Here is a 27,443-nt window from a genome sequence, read left to right as displayed (position 1 = left end):
GCGGCTCCATTTTTCAAAGCACTTAGGTTGTCAAAAGTCAAACCCAGAATTCCTAGGGAGGGTTGGCCGGAGGCAGCTGTTATGGGTGCAAAACAAAGGAAAAACTTGATCAGAAATTCTGTCCTGGGGAGCTGGGCCCCTCAGTGCAGGGGAGCAAATCAGGACCCCAGTTCTGATCAGTCTGCGTTGTGGGGCGGCAGGGGAAGCTTATTTAATATTCATAATCTGGATCATAATCACTGCCCGTGTGAGGGGTGAAAGTCCCTAATTATTATGGGTGTTTACCCCAAACTTGTTGTCTTTTCTCTTTGTTCGAGTAACGTCCCTTTTGCTTTGGTGATACATCAGTCTTACGTACGCCGGTGACCTCGGAGCAAGGCCCGGATGTGTGGCACACAGCCTGGCAGGCTCTCATGTGCCCTGGGAAGGTGTATACAGCCCATATGCTGCACCAGACACCTGCTGCTAAGTGGCTGAACGCCCTGTATCCTGATGCTCCTAGTCCCCCAACCCTTACCAGCTCTGCTGTGCCAGCCCGTCTGTGGTCCTTTGCCTAGAATCCTCCCCCCTTCACACTTCCCCTCACTCCCTGTGTTCAGTTTGGTAATTCCCCTCTTCCTGTACTCCGATGCTCATTCATGCCTCAGCTGCCCCTTGGCATCTGCTGGCAGTCAGGTATTTCCCCAGGCCCAGCCACATGGCCCCATGCCTTTCCCCATGTACGGCTCCTTCCCACGTTGTTGTCTCTGCCAGGAGGATGTGTTAAGCTGGGAGAGGAGCAGCAGGTGGAAAATTGCTGTTGAAGTGGCAGGGCTGGCATAAAGCACCTGGCAGCAGGATGGCTGAGAGTGCAGAATGCAGCGGCCTCGTGCATGGGGGGCGAGGGGCGTGTGAGGGGGTGTCTTGTTTGCGTGGTTACCCATGGCAGGGGGTGTTGAGTTTCACAGACTTGTTTATGCTGGGGCTGGAGGCAGGTCCGGGGATATCAGGAGACCTCCGCAGCTGCAGATCCACCTCCAGCAACAGGCTCGGCCACAAGCTGGGAGCTCGTCATAACTTCCCTGCTCAGAGTGAATTTGAATTTGTAGCCAAAAGCCAGGAGGCTAGGGGCTCCTGGCTCCCTCCCCTGCAGAGCTGGGGTCTGCCCCAGGAATACCAGGGCAATATTAATACCCCGGCTCAGCTTCTGGTGATCTGCTGCTTAGGACAGAGAGTCTCTTCTGTCCCCACTGGCTCTTGTTTGGGTATTAGTCTACTCATTCCCTAGGGGGAGACTATCTGCCCTAGCAATGGGATGGGCCAGCTAATCCACTCGCTCTGATCCGTTCCGAAGGACCCCGGCTCCCCCCCACAGCCCCAGCTGCAGCTCTCTTTATCCAGACGCTGCTACAATTGCTGGGCTGGGGGAGTCGGCCCGTCACTTACCCCAGCAGTGGGGCATCCTTGCTGCTTCCCCCAGTGAGTCCAGACTCTGAATGTCAGTAGCAGGTGAGTGAGCCCTGTCCCAAGCCGCGGGTCTGTTGGTCGGGGTGAGGGGTGGGGGGAAGAGGAGGTGCTGCTGTCTTTTTTTTAAACAACGTCCGTGCTATTAATATCAGGTAATGAACATAATCTCCAGGATAAGTGATCCTCTTCCCAGGCGTGTTGGCCGCTCCAGGACTCTGCTGCTGGTGCTTTCTCTCCTCCCGCTGTCTTCTTTGCCCAGCCCTTCACTAACACCCCAGCCCCCTAAGATTTCAAAGGAAACCGTGCTGGGTGTCTGAAACCCTTCCTCCAGCCCCACAGGCTCTCTGGGGGTAGGGAATAGCCCCACGCAGGACTACGCTGGTGTCATTTCTCCAGAGTGCTTCATTCACATGGCAGCCCTGTTACAACGTTAGTGCCGTTCAGGCAGCCATGTGACAGGCAAGCCAAAAAATACACACACACGCTCTAAACTCCTGAAACCCATCCCTCCCTTGCCCCCCACTAGAGACTGATTCTGCAGCAGCTGGGTGGAATGAGCAGCCCCCCGATGTATGCGGGTGTCGGGATATCTGGCTGCTGGGCCCTTGGGGCTGAAGGCAGGTGAGTGTCATAGTTTGCTTGCTTTGTTTTTTTTTGTTTTTGTTTTTGTTTTTTAAATCCCTGTTTGCCTGCGAATGAATTCGTAGCACCTCCGGACCCGAAAGCATCGTGCCTGTTTGTCAGAGGGCTGGGAAATTGGAGACAGCAGCTGGGAGAGAGAGAGCAACTTTGCCTAGGACACAGGGTGAAACCTGTGCAAAACAGCTCCTCTTGCTGCAGGATTTAGGGGTGGCTATTGTTATGGCAGGGGAGGAAGATAGCTGGGAAGAGAGTCTGGCTCAATGGTTAGGCTTAGCATGTTGCAAACAGGGGTGGGATTCCCCTTTAACTCACTGGCTTTGGATCCAAGGTCAGGAGCTTTACTGGCTGTTAGGGGGAAGGAGAAACTGTGATTTTTTTTTCCCCCGGGTTGGGAGTGTTTGGGAAGTGTGTGAACTCTTTTTCCGACTGAAAATTAAACCTGCTGCCTTTTTAGATGGCCCAACCTTTGGGTGGGGGTGGGGGTGTCTTCTCTTTGGCCTCTCAACCCGTCTGATCCTGTCCATGATGCCAGCTGGTCCTAAAGCTAATCAATGGCAGTTTGAAGCACAAAATGCATTGGGATAGAAGGAACTAAATTTTAAAAGGGGGAAACCCTAGGACTACCTGAGACAAGGGGCAAAGTCTGAACTAAAATTGGAAGCATCCTTCTCCTCTCCCCCCTGTATGATGAGTAAATTGAGTGACAAAAGAAAAGCTACCTTAGTTTGTGCCAATATTAATTTGCACAACTAATTCCCATCTTGCAGCAGAGTGGGGCTAACAAATCAATCACCAACAGGAGTGCAGTTGATTTACTCTCCAAGATTAACAGACAGCTTTGTGGGACACCGGTGAACGAATTGCACTGTGGTGTTTCACACTGGTAAAGGAACTGGAATTATCCCTGGGGCTTGCTCTCCCCTCCCCCGGTCAGGGCAGGTGGGATTAGGTGGGCGGGATTTAATCTGGAGTCCTGTTTGGAGGAAGGATTGTGGTTGAGAATCAGGAGGAATCTGCAGAGACAGGAGAGAATTTTGTGAGGTTGGGAGTGTTGTGATGAGCATCCAGGGCTGTGTAGCCAGAGCATGTCTCTATCCTTCATCTGGTCAGGTTTAGTGTTGAAAGCTGAAATAATACTTCCCTGGTTTATCCAGAATCCCCGTGTCTCTGAGTAGGAGGGGATGGGGCAAAGGGCAGCAAGGAAGGAGAGGAAACTTCTCTGTCTATCCAGCAGCGAATAATAATTTCACACTCTTCATATCTGGCTCTTCTCATCACAGATCTCAAAGCGTTTGTTGGGGGGAGGGGGGGTTAGGATCATTCTCCCCATTTTACAGATAGAGAGCATGAGGCATGGAGAGAGGAAGTGACTTGTCCAAGGTCTCCCGGCAAGAACAGAACACAGGTCTCCTGAGTCCCAGTCCAGTGCACGAGTTACTAGGCCACACTATGCGTTACCCAAATACATTTGGGAGGTGCCAAGCCTTCCTCCTATTAAACTCTTGTAGCGTTTTTGGGCTGATGTGACGCTTTGTTTTTAACTGGAAATTCCATCTCCCTGTCCCACCCAAGACAACATACCATGGTGGGATGTGTCGTTCCCCTGCGGCTTCCTGGATTGACTTCATTGGAAACAAGCTCCCACAGAGGGGACGTGTCCCACCAGGCTGTACGTTAGGGAGCAGCCGAGAAGGAGGAGGGGTTACTTGTCCCTGGTGTGTCTCCACTCCCCTCCTTTGGGAATAGCAATGAGAAGGCCCAAGTTGGGGAGCCACTGAAGGGGGTGGGGTACCTCCGATGTATCAGAGCCCTTCTTTGAGGTCTAAGCTGAAGACCAAGAGGGGAAACAGTAAAAGGATCGTTCCTGGTCTCTTCCGTTCTCCAGACCATTATGCTTCAGATATAGACTGAAGTTCTGGCTTTGTTGAAGCCACCGGCAAAAGTCCCATTGACCATGGGTGGAACCAGGATTCCACCCCCAGGTTCTTTTGAAATGTTATGTCGAAGCCTGAGTCCTGCTGGTTTTCGACAAGACTTCGGCTGCGAGGTCACTTAGTTACTTTTAGAAACGTTACCCGTAGAACCGTGGGCACGTCACCGTGGGGAGAAAACTACAACCAAGACCAATCCCCTTCGTGTTGTGTAGGTGGCATTAACGCTGGGCTTTCCTAGTCATTGCTGAGCCAATGGGCTTCACTTTGTGCCTGTTTCAGGATCTACAATTCGGTGAGCAGTTCTGGGGAGGATTACCTTGCATTAGTCGTTATTTACTGGTGGCGTTGTGATGGTTCCTTGGGGCCCCAGTTGCGGAGCAGGACCCTGTTGGGCCAGGTGTGGTACCCAGACAACGGTAGATGTCTTTAGAACTGAGCGATGCTATAGTGCCCCATAGGCTTTGAAATGCTTTCTGAGGACCCGCCACACCCCACAAAGCATGTGGAGCAATGCTAAAGTGCTCCCCTGCAACTCCCGGACCGGGCAGACCTTTAGTATGGCCTCCTGTTGTAATTCCAACTTCCAGCAACGTAAGCCAAGCAGTGTAGATGTCATAAGTGATCGTTCTGAATCAAATTATTTCAAATCTCTCCAGAAACCTCAAGGCCCAATTTCTTCTTCCTAATACAAAATACAAATTTTCTTTTTACGAATACCTTTCCATATGGCCTTGGGCCATTAACCCAGAAATGACTGTAGCCCCCTTGCCTAAGGGGCAGGATTGTGTGTGCTAAATGCCCAGGCTTGTTGCTGTTTCATGTTACAGCCAGCCAATATCAGGGCCCCACTTAGATTATTTGCTCTCTGAGGCAGGGAACCATTGTTTGTTCTGTGTTTGTACAGCACCTAGCACTATGGGCTCCTGTTCTATTACTAGTGTTGCTAGGCGCCACTGCAAGACAACGAATTATTATTCTGTTTGAATGCCGTACACACGTGGCAAGACTGTCCCTTTTGCAAACCCCTTACAATCTAAGTAGGCGAGATTGAGGTATAAGTAAGGCTACGTTTTAGTCACGGGTATTTTTAGTAAAAGTCATGGACAGGTCACAGGCAGTAAAAAAATATTCACAGCCCCATGACCTGTCCATGACTTTTATTGTATACCGCTAACTAAAACTTGGGCCAGGGGGCTGCGGGTGCTCTGGGGGGAGCACCCCAGCCCCCTGCTTCAGCCCTGAGCCTCCTCTCACACCCAGACTGATGCTGCTGGCCCAGGGGGGACAGGGGATTCTCTGTGCTGGGCTCCTAATGGTTTGAAAGAGTAGGAGCAGTTGTAGCATTAGGCATCTGCGCCAACTGCGGGGTCCCAAGGCAGCGAAGGGCCCCCTGAAAGCCAGATCTGACCCGCCAGGTGTCAGCTGCTCTGTTCTCAGTGCCGGCCGGGGCTCAAAATGGTGCCCTCCGTACGGCGTGATCTTGCCCACGCTGTGCGTGTGAGGTCACGGGTAGGGCCCAGAACTGAGCTATGCAGGAGGCCCCCACGGGACAAACACTGCCACTGAGGATGAGACAATCCCTGCCCTGCCAAGCTTACTACCTAGAACCCCACCCTGCCCAGAGAGCCCTGCACCTGCCCAGAGCCCAGCTGAAGTTGCCCGCTCGTCTCACAATGGTATCGCTGATACTGAGAGTGAGAAGGGCTCTGGTAGACAGGATCCCTGTGTTCTCCATCGGTAAAACTCCCTTCGCCGCTTCAGCAGCATATCCATCCCCACCCAGAGAGCTGCATTTGGAATGTAGATGAAACGATCATTTTCCCCTCCCTGGTAAATAACAATCGCGCCTTCGTCATCTTTGCTTTTATCGAGCTGGAACGTCTCTGTTTACGCACCAGCATCCTTCTCCGGTGTCAGCACCGCTTGGGGAATCGCGGGCACTGTTTAATTGCTGTCTCGGGGCCCCCCAAAGAAGAGCAGAACAGAATACCCAGGCGGGCTGTCTGTGCTTTTCGCGCTTTCTCTAGGCGGGGAGGAGTCCTTCGAGTTGATACAGTCTAGTGGACTTTCCCTGTCGGCCTCACCTGTTTGTGATCATGGTTTTTAATTCTCTGTTCTGGACATTTCTGTGTGGGCAGATTCCTGCACCTGGATGCAACTCCATTGAAGTAAAGGAGAAGCAGGGGCTGCCCACATCATTCTCTGGTCAGATGTGACCTAAATAGAGGAAACAGAGAAAAGGAAGGACAGCTGTTATCTGAAGCCCAGAAAGGCTACGTGAGTCACTCAAGGTCATGCAAGGAATCCGTGAACTGGGAACTGAACCTGGATTGCTTGATTCCTGGCCCTTTGCCTTACCCACCAGCCCTTTCTCCTGCTAGCTAAGACAGCAAGATTTACACCTCTTCACTGTTCATTCTGCGTAGCTGCAGCAGGTGCTTTTAACATTTAAACTTTCATTTGTGCTTTTGCTGAGGGTTTTCAGACCAACCTTTGACCAGATTTAAAATTGTTATAAGCAGGTTGGGAGAAAAAGCTTAAAAAAAAACCAAACAAACCCATAAAAACTTACCACTGGGTAACCAAGAAATATAAAAAACCCCAAGGCAGTCCCTTGGTGTTGGACTCAGAGGATCATGCTCTTCGTGTTGGATCTGCAGCAGCTACCATGCCATGTCCACCAGAACCTGACTGCCACAGTCAGTGCTGCCAGGGGTCCGTCCTGCTGTTACCGTCCGGATGACGTAAAAGTTGTTAAAGGCGAGATGGTTCTGTTTCTGCTCCATTCAGACCCCAGGGAGTTGGGGAAAGGGAGAGGTGGGGGCGAATTGGTGTTTGCGAGGTGGGGGAAAACCCCAAAGGTAGTTGGGGGGGAAAAGGGCCGTCAAGCCAATAGGAAAGAAAAAACTTGTCACCACCATCAGAAACAGCTCCATGTGGATGGCAGGTGCCTTCATGCTGTGGGATTGGTGAATGCTGAATGCTCATCTCCTCTGAAGCCGGGCGAGAGTTTCACTGGGAGATGGATGCTGGCATGTTGTTAAATGCCGAGCCAGGTAGATGATCTCTCTAATCCCTTGGCTGGTTGCCTGCTGCTGAGGCTCTCAAGCAGGGTTTGAAAGGTTACAGCCAGAACTGATCAGAGACCAAAAGGGTTTGGAGTGAGTCCGCAGAGGGCCGGGAGCTGCTCCACCTTCCAGGAGCCCGTTCAGCCTGCGTGACTCCGCTGCCTTTCTGAACTCACTTAAAGATCATCTTGTCTGCAAACACATACCTTTTCCACCGCCCCCAGCCCCTGGTCCCCATCTCGCTTCTTAAAGAGAGTACAGCATAGAAATAGGATGGTATTGAAATCATGCTGCAGGGGGAGCCCCTGGAAATAAGTGGGGGGTCACCCCAGCACAGTGAACATAGCAAGAGGGGATCCCCAGATTTCCTGTCCTGCGCAGGGTGATTTCCTCTGCCTGCCTTTTGTGGCCTGGCCGTTTTCTCCCACGCTTTGACCCCTTCAGCAAATCAGCTGGGGTCAGGAAGTGGGGTGGGGGTGAGACGCTTGATGTCCAAAGCACCTCTTTGTCTCCAGTTCCTTCTGTGTCCTGCTAATAGACCTGGGCAGCTCCACAGCAGGCTTGTCCCGCGAAGAACGGTGTTCCCAGAGACAAAGGAAGTGGTAGTCACACCAGCTCTAGCGTCCATCCTTCGGTGCCCCTCTTATCTGCTGGTTCCCCACCTGCCTAGGCCAGAAGGGACAGCTGTGACAATCCAGTCTGACCGCCTGGATAACTGGCCATAGAACGTCCCCCGGATAATTCCTCTTTGAGTGAGAGCAGATCTTTTAGAAAAACACCCAATCTTGATCTACAAATGGTTGGTGACGCTTGCCAATTCGCTTTGCAAGGGTGATGGCTCTGCGGCTGGCCTCTAGGATGGGGCCCCCCAAGGGTGGGGGAGCAGTGTCAGGTGTCGTGGCCTCCTTGGTCTCCCCAGGTTGCTATGCAGAAGGGGCTCTGTACAGGGAAGGCTGAGAGGACCCTTGTCCCCTTTGTATGGTCAGGGGTCTCAGGAATAGCTTGGATCCTAGGTAGGAGAAGAAAGAGTAATAGCTCTCTCCAGGAATGAGCCGGTGGCCCTCACTTTCTACTGTTCCCACGCCAGCTCTGGTCTTTCTCCACTAGGACCCAGGAGATGGGGGCAGGCGGTGCTAAGCCTGCTTCCCTGCCCAGGCAGCGCCTGCTGGTGCTGTTGTTATCCCCTTACGTGTACTTAAGAGGGAGGAAAGGTCCCCCGAGCCTTGGAAATGGAAAGCGCGAGGAGCAGGGAGGCCAGAGTCGGCAGGATCTGATAGAAATAATCTGTTCCATCCCTGGCACGTCGACCTGGCAGCGCCGGCTGCAGCTTATCTCCTGGCCGGCTGCAGTTTATCTCGGCACCTCTGCCACGGGGCTACCAAGTGTGAAAGGACTTGGTTCCCCCCCTCCTGCTGCAGCAGCTGGTGAGAGGAGGAGGCGGCCCTTAGCAGCGCAGCACAGGGCAAGCTCACACACCCACCCCTCGCGCTCCCCTCCCCAGGGGCTCGTGTGATTGTACTACAGCAGCCTGCGTCCCCCTCCCGCTGTGAGGCCAGAAGGGCTGGAAATGCACTGGCTGCAGCCAGACCGCCACTTCTCGGCAGATGGAGGGGTTAAAAATACAACCCACCACGCACCACCCTGCTATCAGGGAAGGAGGGGGGTCTCCTGTCTGTGCCTGGCTATTTTTGATCTCTTTATATGGGTGATCTTTTCTTTGTCCCCATGAACCCCTCTGCCTTCTCACTTGGGGGAGTGGGTCTGGTGTCTGCTAACCCGGGGGGTTGCCATGTGTTGGTATTACGTGGATTGTAAGCTCTTCGGGGCAGGGACCATTTTTTGTTCAATGTGTGTACAGCGCCTGGCACTGGGGGGTCCTGAACCATGCTTGTGGGACCTCTAGGTTCTACTGCAAGGCAAAGAATAATCATTATTAAATACATAAACACTGAATATCCGCAGCACTTTATAACCCTGGGCACACATTCCCTGCCCTGAAGAGAGAAAATCTGAATGAGATGAGATTCAAGAGGGCAGTTCAGGGCATGCCGGTGGGGGGCACTTTGGGAGTGGCTAACGGGGGAAGGGGAAGGAGGAGATATTGCTTGAAGAGGTGTGTGTTAAGGAGTGGGAGTACGTGGCCTAATATAGACACTTGTGTGTTCTCCACAGTAGTGTAAACACGTCTGGGCTACTTCAGGCCAGGCCAGGCTAAAGAACAGAGGTGTTTTTACCCTGGCACATGGATAACACAGAATTCACTGCTTGCTGAGAGAGCTTTCGAGAGGAGAATGTCTCCATCATGGCACTTACCAATGCTATGTGCTTGTGTAGCCCCTTCACTGGGGAGGATCTCAGAAGCTTTCACCACCAAACTTCCCTCTGCACCCTGAGTGAGGTACCAGCAGGCAAGTTTTTTTCACATGGGCAAACTGAGGCATGTAATGGTTGAGCGACTGGCCTGAGGTCACACAAGAAGCCTGGCACAGCCAGGAAGAGAGTCCAGGGGTCTTGAGCCCCAGGCCCCTCTATCCACTAGAGACACTTACCCCGAACAGCAGCTTGCTGCTGATGGCACTAGTCAGGGCCAGAACTTGGGGCAATTTCCTTGGGGCAATTTCAGATAGCCTGTTTCCCAAGCCTGTCAGACGCAGGAGCGCCCCGTAGGCAGTGGGTTAATGCAGTGCTTTGGGCAGGGCCCTCCTCTGGTCTGTTCCATCCCACTGGCAATGCGAAGAACTGCCGCAGAATCCACTGCGGAGATCACACGGTGGCTGGGAGAGGAGGGTTCATCATTAACCCAGCTGTGTTCCTTCCCCTGAGTGAGTTCAGGAGAACACGGTTTATCGTTAATCCCTCTGGCCTCTTTTCAAGTCAATGCGTCAGTTTCAGCCTCTCGAGGGGATGCCCTCACAGATCAGGGGGCCCCCGCTGCGAATGTTGCCCCAGATGACCAGGTTTCTTCTTCTCCTTCTTCTTCTTCTTCCCGTCTCCTAGCACCAGCGGAGCGGAATCCTTAGACAGACTGTACCCTGCGGTGGGTGCTGCAAGGCCGCCCCGGAAAAGGACCACCAGCCAGTGCAAATCCGAGCCGCCCCTGCTGCGGACGAGCAAAAGGACGATCTACACAGCTGGGCGGCCGCCATGGTACAACGAGCACGGGACGCAGTCCAAAGAGGCCTTTGTCATCGGTAAGGCATCTGCTGGGAGCTTTCCGAGCGCAGGCCTGTCAGGCGTTAACGGCCAGAGGGTGGCTTCAGAGGCTCTTTGCTGAGGGCTGGTGTGGCGTGTGTCCCTTCAGGTCTTGCCGTCCCTCGCAGCCGCCATAGCAAGGATCTTGGTTTGATCTTGGCATAGGGTCCTTTGCAACAGTGCATCTCTCTGAGATGGCTCCTGCCTCACTAGCACACCTCGCTACCATGCCAGAGACTCCAGCTTGGTTCCCAAGCTTGGGCCCCCACTCTTCTCAAACTGAGGGGGGGCTCTGATTAGTCTGTCTTAGCGACTGCTCCCTTAGGGTCCTTGTCTTTCTCCGTGGGCAGCTGAAAGCTACAATGCTCTAGGAATTATGCTCTGGCCTGTGTTCTACGGGAGGTCAGACTAGACCAGAGGTGAGCAAACTACGGGCCACATCCAGCCCACGGGACCATCCTGCCCGGCTCCTGAGCTCCTGGCCCGGGAGGCTGTCCCCCCTCCCATGCCACCACGTGGCGCAATGCTCTGGGCAGCGGGGTTGCAGAGCCCAGCCTGCCCTGGCTGCCTGTCCTGGTGCAGCCACGCTGCCAGCCATCAGTGCTCCAGGCAGCGCGGTAAGGGGGTGGGGGGCTTGGATAGAGGGAAGAGGAGTTTGGGGGGTTGTCAGGGGCGTGGATAGGGGTCGGGGAGGTCAGAGGGCAGGGAATGGGGGTTAAATGGGGGCAAGGGTCCCGGAGGGCAGTCAGGAAGGAGAGGAGGGGTTGGATGGGGTGGCAGGGGGGTGGTCAGGGGACAGGGAGAAGGGGTGGTTGGATGGGGGCAGGGTTCCGGGGGGGCAGTCAGGTAGGAGAGAGGGGGTTGAATGGGGTGGTGGGGGGCAGTTAGGGGCAGGGAGCAGTTAGGGGCGAGGGGTCTGGGGGCGGTCAGGGAGAAGGGGTGGTTGGATGGGGCAGGGGTCCTGGGGGAGGGGTAAGTCAAGGGAGGGGGGGGTTGGATGGGGCGGCGGGGAGCAGTTAGGGGCGGGGGGTTGCAGGGTGGTCAGGGGACCGAGAGCAGGGGGTGGTGGTGGATGGGGCAGGGGTCCTCGGGGGGCTGTCGGGGGGATCAGATGGGGGTGGGGGCTGGGCCATGCCTGGCTGTTTGCAGAGGCTCAGCCTCCCCTAACCGGCCCTCCATACAATTTCAGAAACCCGTCGCAGCCCTCAGGCCAAAAAGTTTGCCCGCCCCTGGACTAGATGATCCCCATGGTCCCTTCTGGCTTTGGAATCTATAAATACAGGATTGCAGGGGAGTGGGGCGGATCTGCAGTCCTACCAGTCACCATGGTCACAGAGTGACCCCCTGCGTACGCACCCTAGAACTTGGGGGACACCCCCCCCCAGTCTGTTGCGGAGAGACAGACATTGGTGCATTGGACGTATCTGTTTGTATTACGGTGGTGCCCAAAGATCCCACTGAGATAAGGGTCTCATGCCTTTGGCTGCTGTGTGTACACATAACGAGCGATGCCCTCATGAGCTGATGCTCCAAATAGCCAGGGCAGAGGAGGGGTGGGGCTCGCTCTCTCTCTCTCAGCAATGTCCCCCTGTTTGCACCTCGTGCTTGTGGGAGGAGTTTATTTTTTACTGCCGTGTGTGACCGATACCAGGACTCTCTCCGGGCTGGTTCGAATGCTGGCTCTCCTCCTAACCCAGTGATTCTAGGCTGAAGGGCCTTCGCCATCCCCAGTTACTTGTAATGACGGAATCATTCGTTTGTCAAGTGCAGCCCAGCGAGATCTGCCAGCGTTAACTGAGCTTGGAAGGTCGGGCTGCTGGTACGTTTGCTTCATTCTTCTCTCTCTGTCTCTCCCCCCCATCAGGCTTGGGAGGGGGCAGTGCTTCTGGAAAGACCACCGTGGCCAGAATGATCATCGAAGCTCTAGATGTCCCCTGGGTGGTCCTGCTCTCCATGGACTCTTTCTACAAGGTGAGCCGCCGCCAGCTCCTTAGCCCACAGCCGGCTCAGGTTTGTCCCCTCCGGAGTCCTCCCCATCCTGCTGAATGGGGTATGCCGACACACTCGGTAGAACAGGTCAGGGGGAGGCAGGCGGCTCTTTCGAGTGTGTGTCTGTGGCCTGGCTGCATCAGGAGCGATGCGCCAGTGACATGGTTCTGTCTTGCACAAATCCCGCCTGCATTAGGCCTCTGTCTCGGTTACCAGGGGACCAGGCTGGACTAACGTGGTCGGGACTGAGCTGTGTTAGCTGAATGACACAAGCTCTCTAACGTTAATGAAAAGCGTTGTTTCGATTGAACCCCCACTGCTGTAGGACCCAAGCGTCTCTCTGTCTTTAATGCATTAAAGATTCATAAAGCCCTGTGAGGTAAGGAATTGCTGTCATCCCTGTTTTACACGTGGGAAACTGAGGCACAGAAAAACTTGACCTTGGCTGATGGGTGAGGAAGGCACTCAGTCTATCTGTGCCTCTGTCCTCCGTTAGGAAGGGCTGTGGCAGAGCAAGGATTTGAACCCACATCTCTTGAGAGCCACAGGGCCAGCCTTATAGGTGGGTGCCGTGGTCAGGGGGGCGCTGTGGTCACACACACAGCCTGCCCCAAGGCCCTTTTAACCCCCGAGTGCTGGGCCTGGAGCTGGGGGCCCCTGCTATACACCGGCCTCCAGCGTCCTGGCTGGGCTGGAGAGGGAAAAGGACTTCTTCTTCCCCTGCATGGGCCACTCCCAGGGCCAGGTCAGACCCACCTCCGGGAACCTCCCCCGAGTTGCAGGAAGCTCTGCACTCCCTCATTCCTGCCCCCATTGCTCCCAGCCGCAGGGGGAGGGGTCAATGTCTGGGGAGCTGCCCCCTCCCCCATTTGCCCAAGCCCCGTGCAGCCAGACTCTCAGAAAGGGCCAGCCCTGGGATGAAACCCTAACCACGGGGCCATCGTCCCTCTTCCCTAGAAATAAAAGGGCTAGGGTCTCGTCAGCTGCAGCCCACACCCCGCGGTACGGGCCAGCAAGCCAAGCTGCTTCTGCCTGTCAGGGTAGGAGACCCAGGGAATCCCTGGCTCTAGGGCAATTCTTCACAGTTTGGCCTTCGTCCTGCTCTCTCATGCACTGTCCATAGCGCAGCCCACGTGGCTCCTGGCTGAGGCTTCCCAGGCTGCGGCGCTCTCTGTTTTGACGGCGTACAATGAACCCTGCAGCTCCCTCTCCTGTCTCGGGTAGGTGCTCACCAAACAGCAGCAGGAGCAGGCGGCCAGCAACGACTTCAACTTTGACCACCCCGACGCCTTCGACTTTGACTTGATCATCTCCACCCTGAAGAAACTCAAGCAAGGCAAGAGCGTAACGATCCCCATCTACGACTTCACCACCCATAGCCGGAAGAAGGAATGGGTACGAGGACACAAAGGGACTGATGGGGCCTGGGGGTGAGGGGTGATTCGTGTGCTGGGGGTGGAGGGGCTATCCTGAGATGGGAAGAGGGATAATGCACCTGCATCTTCAGACTAAAAGTCCCATCCCTTTCAAACACCATAGATTGAAAACCCAAGATCCCAGCCTAGTGGTCACGTTGCCGTGTGGGACGTATGGTGTCTGTTTCTGGTGCCTGGCTTGGTAGGAACCCAGGAGTGGCAGTGTGCTCTCCGCGAATGGGCTGGCTTGGTGTGTATAAGGGAGGGAGCAATGCTGTCATCTAGTGGCTGACAAACAAAAGATAAAGGATCTACTGCTACTGGCAGCAAAGGGAGTTCCCCATTAACTCAAGTGGTAGAAGCCCATGGTTTTGAAGCCGACAGAGCAGGTCTCTGGTCCCAGCTGCCCAGGGACAGGAGCAGGTGTGTGTGAGCACTTGTCTCTCGGTTGGTTACAGTAGGGAGAGCTGTAGATTATGCAGCACTGACCCCGGCCGTCGATGTGAGGAATAGCACAGAGAAGGTCTGAAGGGAATTCGATTCAGACCTCCTTGCAGAGGGGATGGTATCTGCAGCATACAGTCTTGAGGGAGGGAGGCAGAGATTTTACATGGAAAGGCTCTGAGTGGGTGAGATTTCCCAGCGCGGGGAAGGAGAAATGAAAAGACAGTCTCTTTAGGGGAAGCACCCGTCTTGGGACTGGTATTCATAAGCGGTATAGAAGAGGCCTCCTCCGTAATGGGCTTGTTCAATCCCCAGTCAGGCTGAGCACTTTCCTTCCTTCTTTGGCTTGAAGATCAATTTAAAAGAAACACAGCAGCCTCGTCTCTTGCCTGGAAACATGTGGGAGACCAGGTGGTGCTCCCTTTATCTGACGCATCCTCTCTCTGGGGATGGTGTCTCTTAAGGGGCTGGACCCTCTGGTATCGTTCATAGGTTGGTCTGTTCCATCGCCGTTTCTACTGTAAGGGGGGTGCCCTTGTCATGTCCAGTGTCCCAGCGGCACTTTTCCAGCACCCACTCGTTGGGGCCCAGCAATGGGGCCTTAATTGACCCCGGATTTCCAGAGCATTCAAACCCTTCCTGTTGTGCTGAACTTCATGCTCCTTTATCATCTCTCCCTCCGGTGGAGTATTTTTCTCCTCTCGTTCTTTTACTAACTGCATTGGGTTTGACCAATGTCCTTCCGTTTCCTCCCAGAAAACACTGTACGGCGCCAATGTGATTATCTTTGAAGGCATCATGGCTTTTGCGGACAAGGAGCTCCTGGAGGTGAGAAAGGGTCCTTTAGAAGGATGATGGGCTGCAGAGGCAAAGCCAAGAGGGTCTCACGGCATCGTCTTGCGTCCTGGCTGGGAAAGTAGGAGCTGTCGGGGAGCATTCCTTGCTGTACGCCTCCCCACCTCCTGCTCTCCATCCACGTGCATGTGGGGAGAGGAAGGAAAGATGGAATCTTCCCCCTAATGGTCTCTGATGTCTAGGGCCAGGGAGATGGATGCTTTCAGCAGATGTATTCCTGATTGCTGTAGGAGTTTACTGTAGGATCTCAATGGGCTTCAGCTGCTAATAATTACAAAGCCAAGTGGAAGGACGTTGGGAGAAACACAGGCTAATGCTCTAACCCATCTGTAGAGATGTGGAGGCTGGTGATTTGGTACCAGGTGTAATGAGTTTAGTGGTTACAATCTAATTCCTGGTGGCAATTGTCCACTGCACAAAAGCACCACTAAATCTGGCACAATTCTATTCTCCTAGTCTCTGTAATCTCTACACATTGCAGTCCGTTTGCTAGGATGAGCTGGTCCAGCAACTGCAAGCTTATCTGATCCTTGCCAGGGCTGCAAGTTCCTTTTTTTTTTATGAGCCCTAACGCAATACTTGAAAAATGTAACATGAGAGGCCAAGCTGTGTACAAACCCGAATGTGTCTGCCTGCTTTCATCTAGAAGCTTTGCTTTATTGTTCAATGCACTTTCGTGATCTGCTCGTCTGGAGCAATAATGACATCCAGTGGTCAGCTGCGTGAATCTCACTTGGAGCGAGGGATGTGATTCCCAGTTCACAAAGCCGCCCTAGCTCTCATCAAGCTAGCATGTTACAGACAGCATAGCTGGGGTTGAACAGGCATCAGAGAATGGCCTGTGGGGTAGTTAGCCTACCCAAGAACATACCCATGGGGGTCAGGCAGGTTTATGGCTAGTCCATGCCACTACTCACTGCCATGGTTACGCTTCTATTTTTAGCATGCTAGCTCATGGGAGCTAGCAGGAACATGTCTGCATGAGCTGGAAATCGCACCCCTATCTCCAAGTGTAGATGTAGCCCCAGAGGAGTATTTCCTGGGGGGAGAGAGAGATTGTTCTTGCTTTTCCTACTTAAAGGCAGCGCTGTGACTTGGAGCCGCCATGGGCGACCTGCTGTGTTTGGCCCACTTCCAGCATTAGCCAGCCAGTGCCCACAAGTTACATTCTGGCACATCCTAATAGGTCTCTGCCATTGTCACTAGCCACTCGAATCTCCTCCGCATCCTTTTAAAGTTGAGCTTAGGAAATAGCGCCCTGGCAAAAGAGTGGGATCTACTAGTACAAGTGAGTTTTAGAACAGAATGGATCTCGCGGGCATGAGAATAGATGTGTGAATTGCACTTGCTGAGATACAGAAAGTGGCTGATTAAGGCTGCGTTGGCTCAGATGCAACAGATCAGACTTAAGGCCCATAAAGCCTGATGTCCTGTCTCTGGAAATGGCCGTTCCCTGACTCTTTGCAGGACATGAAGGAGCCCTAGCGAGTCATGCAATGCTGTGTACAGAGGAGACGGGGAGGGCACTCAGAGGCTATGCTGATAGGATCCAATAAGAACCTGGATAGATAGAATTCCCTCCTGACCCATGATGAGCAGTGCGTGCCTGAAGTTTAGCTTGGATTATCCCTTCCCCCACCTTACTGATCCTGATGTTGGGCACAAGTTTATCCAGCCCTTTAAAAAGAGAATCAGCTGCTATATTGGACTCTCTGACCTCTTGTGGCAATGAGTTCCACAGGCAGACTATGGACTGGACCTTTGCCTGGAGAATGAAAAGTTGGCCCATCCTGACTGGGCTCCCAGCTCGGGAACTACAGTGTCTCAGTTGACCTGGATTTCTAGTGGCTTCATGGGTGTCTCTGAAGGTGCATTGGAGGGAGGGCTATATTCAGATTTTGCAATGTAGAGGCTGTCACCCGTTCATTCCATTAGGTTAGGGATAGATTTAGGCTTGGAAGAATAAGATTTTTTTCAGTAAACGTCGATTTCACCACACACACACACAAAATAAATATTCCCAGCAATGATCATTGAAATTTACAGCTAGATAAAGTAAGAAAAATGCTTCCTGAGAATTTATAAGAGTTTGATTTAAGGATTTTTACCTTGGATGTTTGACATGTGATGTTGACAGTTCATGTTTAATAGTTATAAAACTTTTAACTTTTTGAATCTCAACATCTGCTGTCATTAAATAATTAGTCTGACCCCTCCATACATTCCTGCAACTGTGAAAATTTAAATGGATACAAATAAAGCTTAAAAATAAACATCAATAGTACCCGGGGAAATTATACCAAAAAAATCAAATTCTGCCAAGCCTAAATATATTTAATGTTAGTAGGGCAAGTGTCACTAGGTGACACTGTTACACATAGTCTTCCACGACATTTTTCTTAGTGTGCACGCAAATGCTTAGTCTTGGGAAGACGTACACGGTGGTGGTGGTTTTTTTGTTCTGCCCGGTTCTGCATCGAGGAATTGGTCCTTGGAGAGGGAGTTGTGTAAGCAGCAGTTTGAGATCAGCTTTTGAGGCAGAGTTGCTCCCTGCATGCTGGCTGACCACCTCTGTTCCAGGACTGGTCTATATGTATAAGTTACACATATACTCAGACACCACGTCTTTGATACCAGTGGGAAGCTGAACTGCAAGGCCCTGATATCTGCTGTTGCTCAGCAGAGTGCTGACCCTGGTGTCAAAAGAAGGGTGACAATAGGCATAAAATTTCCCTCCCCCATTGATGGATCTTTGAACCAAACTTCTCGTGCCTGTACCCATTACTGGCTCTGGCTGTATGGGCCCCTTTTCAGTGGCAGACCCTCGCTACCAGGTAAATTACAATCTCCCGCCGATGGTCCCGTTGAGCTGTAGGGGAAACGCACACTAGAAGAGGGGATTGTGATGAATTCCCTTCTGCCGGGTGAGGCTGGAGTTGGGGGGCTGTTTCTCTGTCACGATGATGCAGGCTTGTGCAGCAGAACTCCAAGCGCTGCCCTGACATATCTTAGTTCCCCTGCTGTGATTTCCAAGGCTGCTTGGACCCTGGTGACTTCCCAATGGGTGATTTTCCAGCTCCCTTCAAGGGGCTTGAACCGGGCCCTCAGCTCTGTGACAGCAACAGGGGGATCGGGGAACGGCTAACCGCAGAGGGAGAGCTCCCCTCCCTCTCCCTGGCTTGAGCGGGCAGGGCTCCACCCGCGGTTTCCCCTCCCTGCTAGCTGGTGCAGTGAGAGCGCGCCCTCAAGGCAGCACAGCGGGAGGGGTCCGGCACGAGTGATGCTCCACCTGGGCTGTGTGCGTGTTCTGCCTCCTTTCAGCTTCTCGACATGAAGATATTTGTCGACACGGACTCGGACATCCGGCTGGTGCGCCGCCTGCGTAGGGACATCGGGGAGCGCGGTCGGGACATTGAGGGGGTCATCAAGCAGTACAACAAGTTTGTCAAGCCTGCCTTCGACCAGTACATCCAGCCCACCATGCGGCTGGCCGACATCGTGGTGCCCCGAGGTACCCGGCACAGCTCGCTTCCGGCCGGCCTCTTTCCTCGTTCATTACGTTGGCTCACTGAGAAATCCCATGCCTCGTTGTCTCTTAGCAGAGGAGTCCGAACGCCAGCTCCCGCACCTCCTCCCTCTGCTCTGGCCTCTGGCTGTTCCCTTCTGCCCTCCTGCTGGCATCAATGCCAACTGCGGCAGACAACTAGGGCATTGAATGACCCTACAGCCCCTGCTCTTGATGGCTCCCAATCAAAATTAATTGGCCTGGCAACTCTCTGTGGGCACGTGTTGGCACCAGGGTGAGCTGGCTGCCTGTGCCAAACCCTTGCCAAGGAGCTAACGGTGCTGCCGTGTGGGGAGTGGTTTTTGGTTACGTCGGTGGGTCTGCCTCAGTTCACCCCGGGTGACTGCCTGGGCCTGCCACTAGATTAACCAGCAGGGAGCAGAGTGACCGTTTTGTGGGTTATGGTTTGGGTCTGGGAAGGCAGGGACCCAGCGTTCCCGTGTTTCAGAATCGCAGGCAGCAGAGAGGATGGTGCTGACTTGACGCCGAGTCCCTGGAACTCACCCTGTCTCTCTCTTGTTCTTGGCGCACTGAAGGTAGCGGGAACACCGTGGCCATTGACCTGATCGTCCAGCATGTCCACAGCCAGCTGGAAGAGGTAAGGGCTGTGCTGTGAAGCTCCAGTTCAAAGCCTTGCCTCGGAGGTGGCAATACGGGTGCTAACCGCCTGGGGAGAGCCGGGGGCAGTGGCGTGGCTAGGGACACCATCCAGCACCTAGCGGGGTATCATTTGGCTTGGGATTTGCATGTGAGAGCAGCGGGGCGATGATACAAGATTCCTGACCTCCTAAGTAAACTCCGCTCCAGCCTCCCTCTTCTCAACCAGGCAAGTCTTCCCTCTCCCCTCCGCCACCGCACTGGCTGGGAGCTGGGCAAGGCAAGCTGTGCATCCATGTGCCCGCTGCTGCTGGGCCTGCCTCTGTACAGTGGCATGCGACAAGCTGAAGGCAGAGGGCTGCAGCCTGGATGCTGGCGCTTTGCACAAGGGTGCTGGGGGCCTGCAGAGCTGCATGGCACCTCTCCCTGCGTTCTCTGGGCTGCACCCTGCCCTGGCCCTGGGCCCAGGCTTGGCACATCCCAGTGCTTCCTTCCGTGCCTGCAGACCCGGGAACCTGCCTGTACCTTACTGGGAGCTCTTGGATAATAGCAACTTCTTGCTGGGAACTGAGAGTTTGCTGGTAAGCATAATCCACTGTACTTGCCTCATCCCCGGTACAGTATTCCTAACTGCAGGCCTAGGAAACTCAGCAGCCCCAAGGAGTTAAGCACAAACCGGGCCCTGACTTCTCCCTCCAGTGCATTGCTCTGGCCCCTTCTCTTCAACCAGTTCCTGCCCTCCAAGCACGCGCTGCCGTTGGGTTTCTGGCTCTGAACAACTCTCAGAACAGGCCAGTTTTTCAAATCCGGTTCAGACGCGCTCCCCCACATTGATTGAAGCCTTGCGAAAATGGCTGAGGTCTGCCCCCTGGGAGCGGAGACCTTTCAGCAGCAGCCAACCCAAATACCACAATTCAGCCTCACACCTGAATACTAGTCTGAACCGGCTCGAAGGTGGATCCAGATTGCTACTTCCTCAGCCATCTCTAGTTTTCACAAATCTTGAATCCCGTAACTGGACTGTAACTGCTCTGGAGGGTGGGTTATGTCTGAGCACTCGCGGGGGGTGTCAGATCAGCGGATGAGGTTGTGTACCATACACTGTGGGCTGCAGTTCCTGGTTTCCCTGGGAAGATTAAGGGCAGACTGGTGATCTCAGGGCCACAACACTCAGGTCTATATAGCTTTGGTATGTTAACTCGGGGATATGCTGGGGGCAGGGGGAGGGGTCTCTTTGCACTTTGATTTTGCCATTGGAATCTGTTTGTTTTTCAAGATAGCTACGCTCCCCTTCTGCTCAGGGCAGAGTTCCAGAAGGGCGAATGCGCACACAAGTCAGATGCACTTGGAAGTAAAATTCTCCACTCCAGTTGGCCTTTCTAAGCTCCCACTCGGCTACAGCCATCTGGCTGCCTGGTATTGCATGCATGAGACTGCATGCAATACCATACAGGCCAGCAAGTCCATATAGGAGACATTGCTCCTATACGTTAGCACTTGCCTAGAGTGTGCCCCTCCAAAAATGTCTCCTCTCCTAGTTAAAAAGGGGTCCCTGTATTTTCCTGCAAACAGCCCTATTTGTAGTGTTGAAATAAGGGCAGGTCTAGAGATTGTGAAAGCCAAGTTTCATTTTGCTACCCGGCCATAGGAGCTGTTTTCTTGTATAAGTATGAAACGCTGATGTCATATCAGAAGAATAACTGGTATCTAAAACAAGATGGAAACTGGTTTTGCAGTCTCTGAACTGACTCATAGCTGGGGTCCGAGACCTGGCCGGTTTCCATGGAGATGAGATAGCTACTGCTTCCAGGAACAGGCCTCAGGAAAAGCAAATTAGAGCAAAACTTTCTTTCAGCTAAATCTCACAGCAGGTTAGAAATGTGGGTCCTTCCCAGACTGCTGGTTTGGGAGAACCTGTGGATGCTAAGTTTTGAGGTGTGGGAGGGGTTTATTGGGGGGCAGAGGGAGAAAGACTAACTGTGAATGCAGGAAAATATTCCTATTTTTCCCTTTTTTTTTTTTTTTTTTTTTTTTTTGTCTCTAAACGCCCGTGGGCTTGACAATGCTTAATGCCGGTTGCGTTGTGTCTTTGTGTTACTGCTGCAGCGTGAACTCAGTGTCAGGTAAGACCCTCATGACTCTGTCCTGTCTGCGTGACCTGAGGCATTTCCAATGCCAGGCACTGCTTGGGCTGCACTGTCTCTATCAGAATCCAGTAACTTCCTCCTGGAGCTCAGACCAGTAGAGCTCATCTCACCCTTTGTGCTCAGGTACAGCCAGGAGGGCAATATTTTAAGCACTGGGCATATATAGAAAGTGAAGGTACCTGCAGTTTATATGGCCAACATCTGACCTGACTGCGTACCCAATCCAACTCCCATTGACGTTGGATCCAGGCCTAACTTGTTCTTCGGTGAATCAGAGACATTCACAAGGCTGATGACTTGCAGAATGGGAAAGAGTTTGGTATTTTTTACCAGAATTTTTTTTTTCTTCAACTAATGTGAAAAGTGGTTTGGAGAATTCTTCTTCTGAGCAGCGGCCGCTGGAAAAGCATAGGAAAACCAAGGCCTTGTGTTCGTAACCCAAAGGAAATTTAAGCTGAACCCTCCTCACATTTAAATGAAGTTCCTTGAGAATTCAGGCAGCCTCGGGGAGCAGGAGACTAAAGCACAGGGGTCATAGCGCCCAAAGGGAACTCGACTGATTCTGAGTGGTAACACACACGCTTTGGTCCAGGAGGACAAGTTCTATGGAAATAATTTCAGGATTTGACAAAAATATAGTGGGAGATACGATTGCCTAGTAGCTCCAGGTGTATATACAGAGTAGACACCTATTTAGCTACCCTTACAATATCAGCATGTAGATGGTGCTTCTGCTTTTTCACTTCCATTAGGCATTCAGCTAAGATTTCAGCTATTTTTGTGGGAGGCGAAAAGATGCATTTCTAAAAATGCATTTCCACTTAGATGTATATCTTTGTTTAAAGAGACACGTAACTCAGGTAGGCCTGAAGTTTACATTTGGCATAAAAAAGCTTTTACAAACCCTCAGATGAATAGAAAAGCTTCTGTTTTTTCCCAAAGCTAGTTATTTTCAAGCAAGTAAATTGGATGGTTAAAATTTCACTTTTAACAATCTCAGGGCCTAATGTGGCAAACATCTATACGTGTGAGTAACTCTACTCCTACGGGTACCTGTGCTCATGTACGTAAGTGTTTGGAGGGTCGGGAGGCGGCATATAGTGACACAACCATGCAAATGTTTCAGTTACAAATGTCTAATTTGTAACAGGCTGATTTTTGCCCCCAAGCTTATATTATTCTGAAATCCAAAAAGTACTATTCGTCGTCTTGATTTTGCCTTTTCTTCGTGCATCTTGAAAATCAACAAATCGAATAAAATGGTGCTGATTGTGTAATGGAGAGTTTAGTGCTGCACCACTTTAATTGCACAAATAACTACAACTACAACACTTGGGTAACCTCAGAATCCTTATCGTGTATTTCAATCAAGGCTTCCTTTCTGGTAAAAGTTTGAAAAAAATGAAGGTCCGGAGTTGGAACATGCCTGCAAACATTGGTTTAAACTCATGAAACCCAAAGGTTTTTATTAAGTCAGCTGTCTCCAGCGCCCCGTCCACCCAGGGGCAGCTGTGTGTTAGGTAGCAGATCAGGGCTGATAGATGGGGACATGCAACAAAAGTGAAACATGCCTGAAAAAAATTGGGCCTTCCAACTAACTGAACTCCACAGCCTCAGTTCTTAATGGCTTATAATGAATACCAAAATCCCCCATTCTAAGGTCAGTGCCTTTCAAATGCTGTGTTGGTGAAGCTATGCATAATCTGTAACTGGTAGAGAAAAACCCAGATGTCGGATCTGGGCCCGGGCTAACCTACCTTCCACACAAACTGTAGGTAAATTTCGGTAGGAATCCAGATCCAAACTCCATTGCTTTGGCCCCTCTCTAGCACTTCGTCAATGGAACTTTTTAAGTATTATGGAGGTGAGCTGATTCTAAACCCAGTTGTAATGACAGGGTAAATTACCAGGATGAACTGTTGATACCTCTAACTGGATGGTAACAGAGTTAGTTGCTGATGCATCCAAATTCTCACTCATTTAAAGAAAATTGTAATAATCGCTGGACATTCGACTTTTCAGTTTCACACCCAGATGCACGTTTCCTGTCTGAAACTGCACCACACTGAGCCATCCATGTGCAGGCACTGTACACCCACGCGTGCAGTTCCCCTTAACACCAGTAGGAACAGACACACACCCTTCCTCAGCAGAGCAGACCCCGGAGTCTGCTTGCTTGTATCGAAGTATGATGCTCTCAGTGATGTCTTGATCCATTTTTTTTTTCCTTCCGCCATGCTGTTTGAGAACTGGACTTGCTTCTAGAAACGGGTGTTCTCGAAGATGAATTCACCGTTGCCAATCGATACTTCCCGTCCCCAGGTCTAGATCACCTCCATGTGCCCTTTGCCAATTGTCTTTAAATATCAAGCCGTGGCACGGTGTAGTAGTCCTTGTTTGAAATGTCAGCCGTTAAAAGCCAGCTGCCGTACGTGTTTGAAATGCCTTACCTACATTAGCTTCTTTGTAGCTGGCTGTCTCTTGTCTGCTTCCTGTCTGATTGCATGTACAGCAAAGAGCTGGTGGTATTCACCGTGCCTTTCTGAGAGACGGTCACCCCCATATTTCTTTTGCTTTCATTTCTCCCTCCCCCCCCCCCTTTGAAGCTTTCATTCTGGGGAGGGAAATAAGTTTCCAACCTGAGACATTTTCTCGACCTGCTCATGGTGGCTTGGCTGAATGTTCCATTGCTGGTCAGCCACAGCGAAGCGGGGAGAGGAAATTCTGCTCACCTGCCTCACCCACAGGATGGCTGAGAGCCAAGACAGCAAAGAGGGACAAACTCCTGCAGGCCCCCTAAGCCTGATCTGTCCGCCATTCTCCAGCGCAGGGTCCAGAGAGAGCATGAGCTCTTGTCCCTGTCAGGTTGGCTGTGCAAGCTGCCGAGCTGTTCTCGCTGCCCCATTTGCGATCCCCTGGTAGGGTCCACGCCGAGTTCTGTTCAGCGGGCCGGATTGCCAGTGTCTCTCTGCAGAACATAAAGTGCTCTTGCCGTGTGTGTGCAAACATGGATTGTACTCAACTACACTCCCATTCCACTGGGAGAGGAGCCTGGGCTGTGGATCCCAGGCCAAATCTTTAACTGGGCCTCTATCAAGAGGCACCTGCCACCCAAGTGTGAGTGTTTGTGTCCCCACGTGGGCCTGGCAAGCAGGTCGGTGGGCACATCTTGTGCCTGTTTGCATGTGCCAACCGTGCACTTTTTGAGGCCCAGCTGCATGCTTGGCCATCAGTGTGTGTCCTTCCCCAGCTTTCCCAGTTGCTGGGATCTTGGAGTAAATGAAGGCTCCTCTCTCTGATCGTGGGAATGCACGGAGTCCTGGATGAGGGGTCTGGTCTCTCCTCCATGCAGCAGAGTCAGGGACGGAGCCATAGACACCAACTCCTGTTAGCGTCAGCAGGAGCAAGGTGTGCAAGTCGTGGAAGGCACAATAGACTCCTGCCCGTCCGGCGTTTGTGACATCACGCTTCTCTGCCAAGGCCATGGCTGGGACTGGGGCCTTGCTCCATTGAATGCACAGGGGACATAACACTGTCATTTTTCCCCTGCGCTAGGTTGGTGTGAGTGCTGGGTGGGGCCCCTGGGAGACTGTCCAGCAGAGGGTGGCACCTCTAAGACAATCTGTTAAGCAAACACAGGTTCAGTGGAAAAGACGGTTGCCGAGGGATCTCTCCCTGATGGCTCAGCCGTTGATCGAATCCAACTGGTACTGCTTGAAGTTAATACGGATCATGGCTCCCCTCATCCCCCTGGTTCTTTGACTAATTGAAATGCTTTTTCCTCCCCCCCCCCCCCTTTAAACCCTTGTTGTATTTCCTGCTTTGTCACTCCCTGAACATCCCTCCCATCTGGTGAACAGAGGAAGCTACGCTGGGATATGTGAGGAACGCTTGCAGTGTTTTGATTTTGATACTAATCATGGGAGCTGTGGGGTGACGGCGTGTGAGCCAGGGCTGCATGCTGAACGTGGGGGCCCACCAAGAGGGAGCATGTGCAGGTTCCTACAAGTGTGATGTTCTTTAAGCTGAACCAAAAGGAACCCTCTCTCCCCTCAGTACCTCTTCTCCAGATCAGATCGTCCTGAGAATTAGACTATGAAGGTATCTGTCTTGGGTACCTATATGGCCACATTGCCATAGTATCTGGGCACCTCCTAGTCATTAATGTATTTATCTTTAGAACACCCCTGGGAGACCGGGCAGTGCTATTATCTCCGTTTTACAGATGGGGACCTGAGGCACAGGGAGGCTAAGTGACTTGCCCATGGTCTTGCAGGACGTCTGTGGCGGAGCGGGGACTTGACTTTCTCTCCAGCCCTAGGTTATTGCTCCAACCACTGGACCATCCTTCCCCTCTGCTGAATCTGGAGAGTTCCCCAGAGCATGAGGTGTCTAGTCCCACCATTGCTTTGGGGGATTGTTTGCCATGAGATCCACAGCAACTAATCCCTGGTCTGCCTCTTACCCCACAGAGTGGTATAGGGCTGCAGGCACCCCAAGGGGCTCCTCTGCTGTCACAGCCTGGAAAGCAAAGTGCAAGCATTTCAGGAACAAATGGAAACATAGGTGACAAAATGACAGGTTCCCCCGGGCCTGTTCACAGCTCGGTGGTGTAGGAGGGGTGTTCCTGGTTGCGTTATGCCTGGTTGTGGCATCCGGGGACCGTGTCTTGGTGTTTTGTGTAGGTGCTGGAGAAGACAACATGGGCTGATCCTCTCTGGTGTGGCACACAGTGACGTACCACGGTGTGCGTGGGGGCGGGGAGCTGGAGGGCGGCGGTGACCAGCACTTGGATCGGATACAAGGGCTTGGGCAGCAGAGAGCCGTGACCTCGGAGGGCCTTTGCAACCCACAGGGCCGTTCGGTTTGTGGCTTGTGACGGTGCTGACCACGCTCCTCGCTTTAAGGCCTGGGTCCCAATGAGTCTGCAAACGCCGAGTTGAGGCCAGCGCACCATCCTCAGGGGCGGGGGGCGTAGCCTTAAGGTGCAATTCCCTGGCTTGTGGCACGTAGGTGTAAAAGGACCTGCAAATGGCAGGGGTATTGGTGAATCCTCTGCCAGGCCTAACAAGAAAAAGTGAACTGCTCTGCCCTGGAGCCGTTACTGCTGGCTCTTGTCCAGCAGGTTTGCCAGCCTTGAGCACTGCACTGCTGCCAGCCCTGTCTTTCCGCAGAGAGGCGAAGCTCAGGGTCTGCCCCCGGGGGAGTTCTCTGAGGAGCCCCTGGGACGCATCACAGGGAGTGAGGTCGCTTGTCCTAGTGGCCTGTTCAAATGCCACCTCTGGGAGTTTTCCATCTCCTGTAGGTGCCCTGCAGTTGGATCTGCTGCCCTTATCTGCTGTTGCTGGGCCCTGCCACAGAACTGCCTCGTTCCCACCCCGGGCGGCGGGTGCGTAGAGCCCCGTGTTTCGGGTCTGGCTGTGACGTGCTTTGAGATCCAGGTGCTGTGTAAAAGCAGGGCACCATTACCCCTGCCCCAGCAGCGCTGTGGGGGCGGCAGCCCGTTCTCCCAGTAGGGGGGCATGCTGGAGATGCCCCAAGCCCATTGCTCTTGTTTTGTGACAAGGAATGTTGGCTCCAGCTGGTTTCTTTGATGATTTCTCCTTTTTTTGTTTTTATCCCCCTCGACCCTCCTGCCCCCTCCCCCCCACACACACACAATTCTCCCCCTCTCATGCCAGTGTAGACCAAGTCAAAACCTGTTTGTGGGCCCAATCCTGCAGCCATTCCCCAGGTAAAGTGGCTGCAGGATTGGGCCCTTATGAAGAGGGAGGGCCTCTAGTGAGGCTGGGGTTAGACTGCCCTGCAGAAGCCTGGAGCAGCGGCACAAGGAGGGGACCTGCAGGAGCATAGCAGCCTCTTGCTGCTGGCGAAGCCTCGCTGTGGGCATGGGGAGGGATGGGACACAAGTGGGGTGCCAGGGAGACTAACCAGGGGGTCTTCCTCGCTAACCGAGTGCAGCTTGTTTTGCTGACCATCTGCCCCCGAGGCTTTGAGGGGTTCGTCTTACTTCAGAGCACAAGTGGTGCCGGGGCGGCACTTTGGATAACGCTCTTGCAAAGCCTCCCCCTAGAACTGAGTGCACCCCATTTGTCTCTCCGCCCTTGGTGGGGGTGTATTCAGCTTTCCCCTCAAAGTATTTCACAAAT

General features: G+C 52.9%; 1 protein-coding gene across 3 annotated transcripts in view; it reads left to right on the top strand.

The window, feature by feature from the left end:
• Nucleotides 1-27,443, top strand: part of UCKL1 (uridine-cytidine kinase 1 like 1) — a 41,323-nt gene that overhangs the window by 6,489 nt on the left and 7,391 nt on the right. The window contains exons 2-9 of one of the 3 annotated variants that reach the window (XM_077831596.1): nt 9,263-9,498; nt 10,088-10,281; nt 12,147-12,253; nt 13,496-13,666; nt 14,887-14,958; nt 18,307-18,496; nt 19,087-19,148; nt 25,155-25,174. In XM_077831596.1, the coding sequence (XP_077687722.1) occupies nt 12,191-12,253; nt 13,496-13,666; nt 14,887-14,958; nt 18,307-18,496; nt 19,087-19,148; nt 25,155-25,174 (578 nt within the window). In that variant the 5' untranslated portion in view covers nt 9,263-9,498; nt 10,088-10,281; nt 12,147-12,190. Of the gene's footprint in view, nt 1-9,262; nt 9,499-10,087; nt 10,282-12,146; nt 12,254-13,495; nt 13,667-14,886; nt 14,959-18,306; nt 18,497-19,086; nt 19,149-21,253; nt 21,271-25,154; nt 25,175-27,443 lie in introns of all 3 variants that reach the window. The other 2 variants (XM_077831594.1, XM_077831595.1) reach the window with 2 other exon arrangements.

Source organism: Eretmochelys imbricata, chromosome 13 (assembly GCF_965152235.1).
Source record: "Eretmochelys imbricata isolate rEreImb1 chromosome 13, rEreImb1.hap1, whole genome shotgun sequence".
Lineage (NCBI taxonomy): Eukaryota > Metazoa > Chordata > Testudines > Cheloniidae > Eretmochelys > Eretmochelys imbricata.
This window is presented reverse-complemented; position numbering and strand designations above follow the sequence as displayed.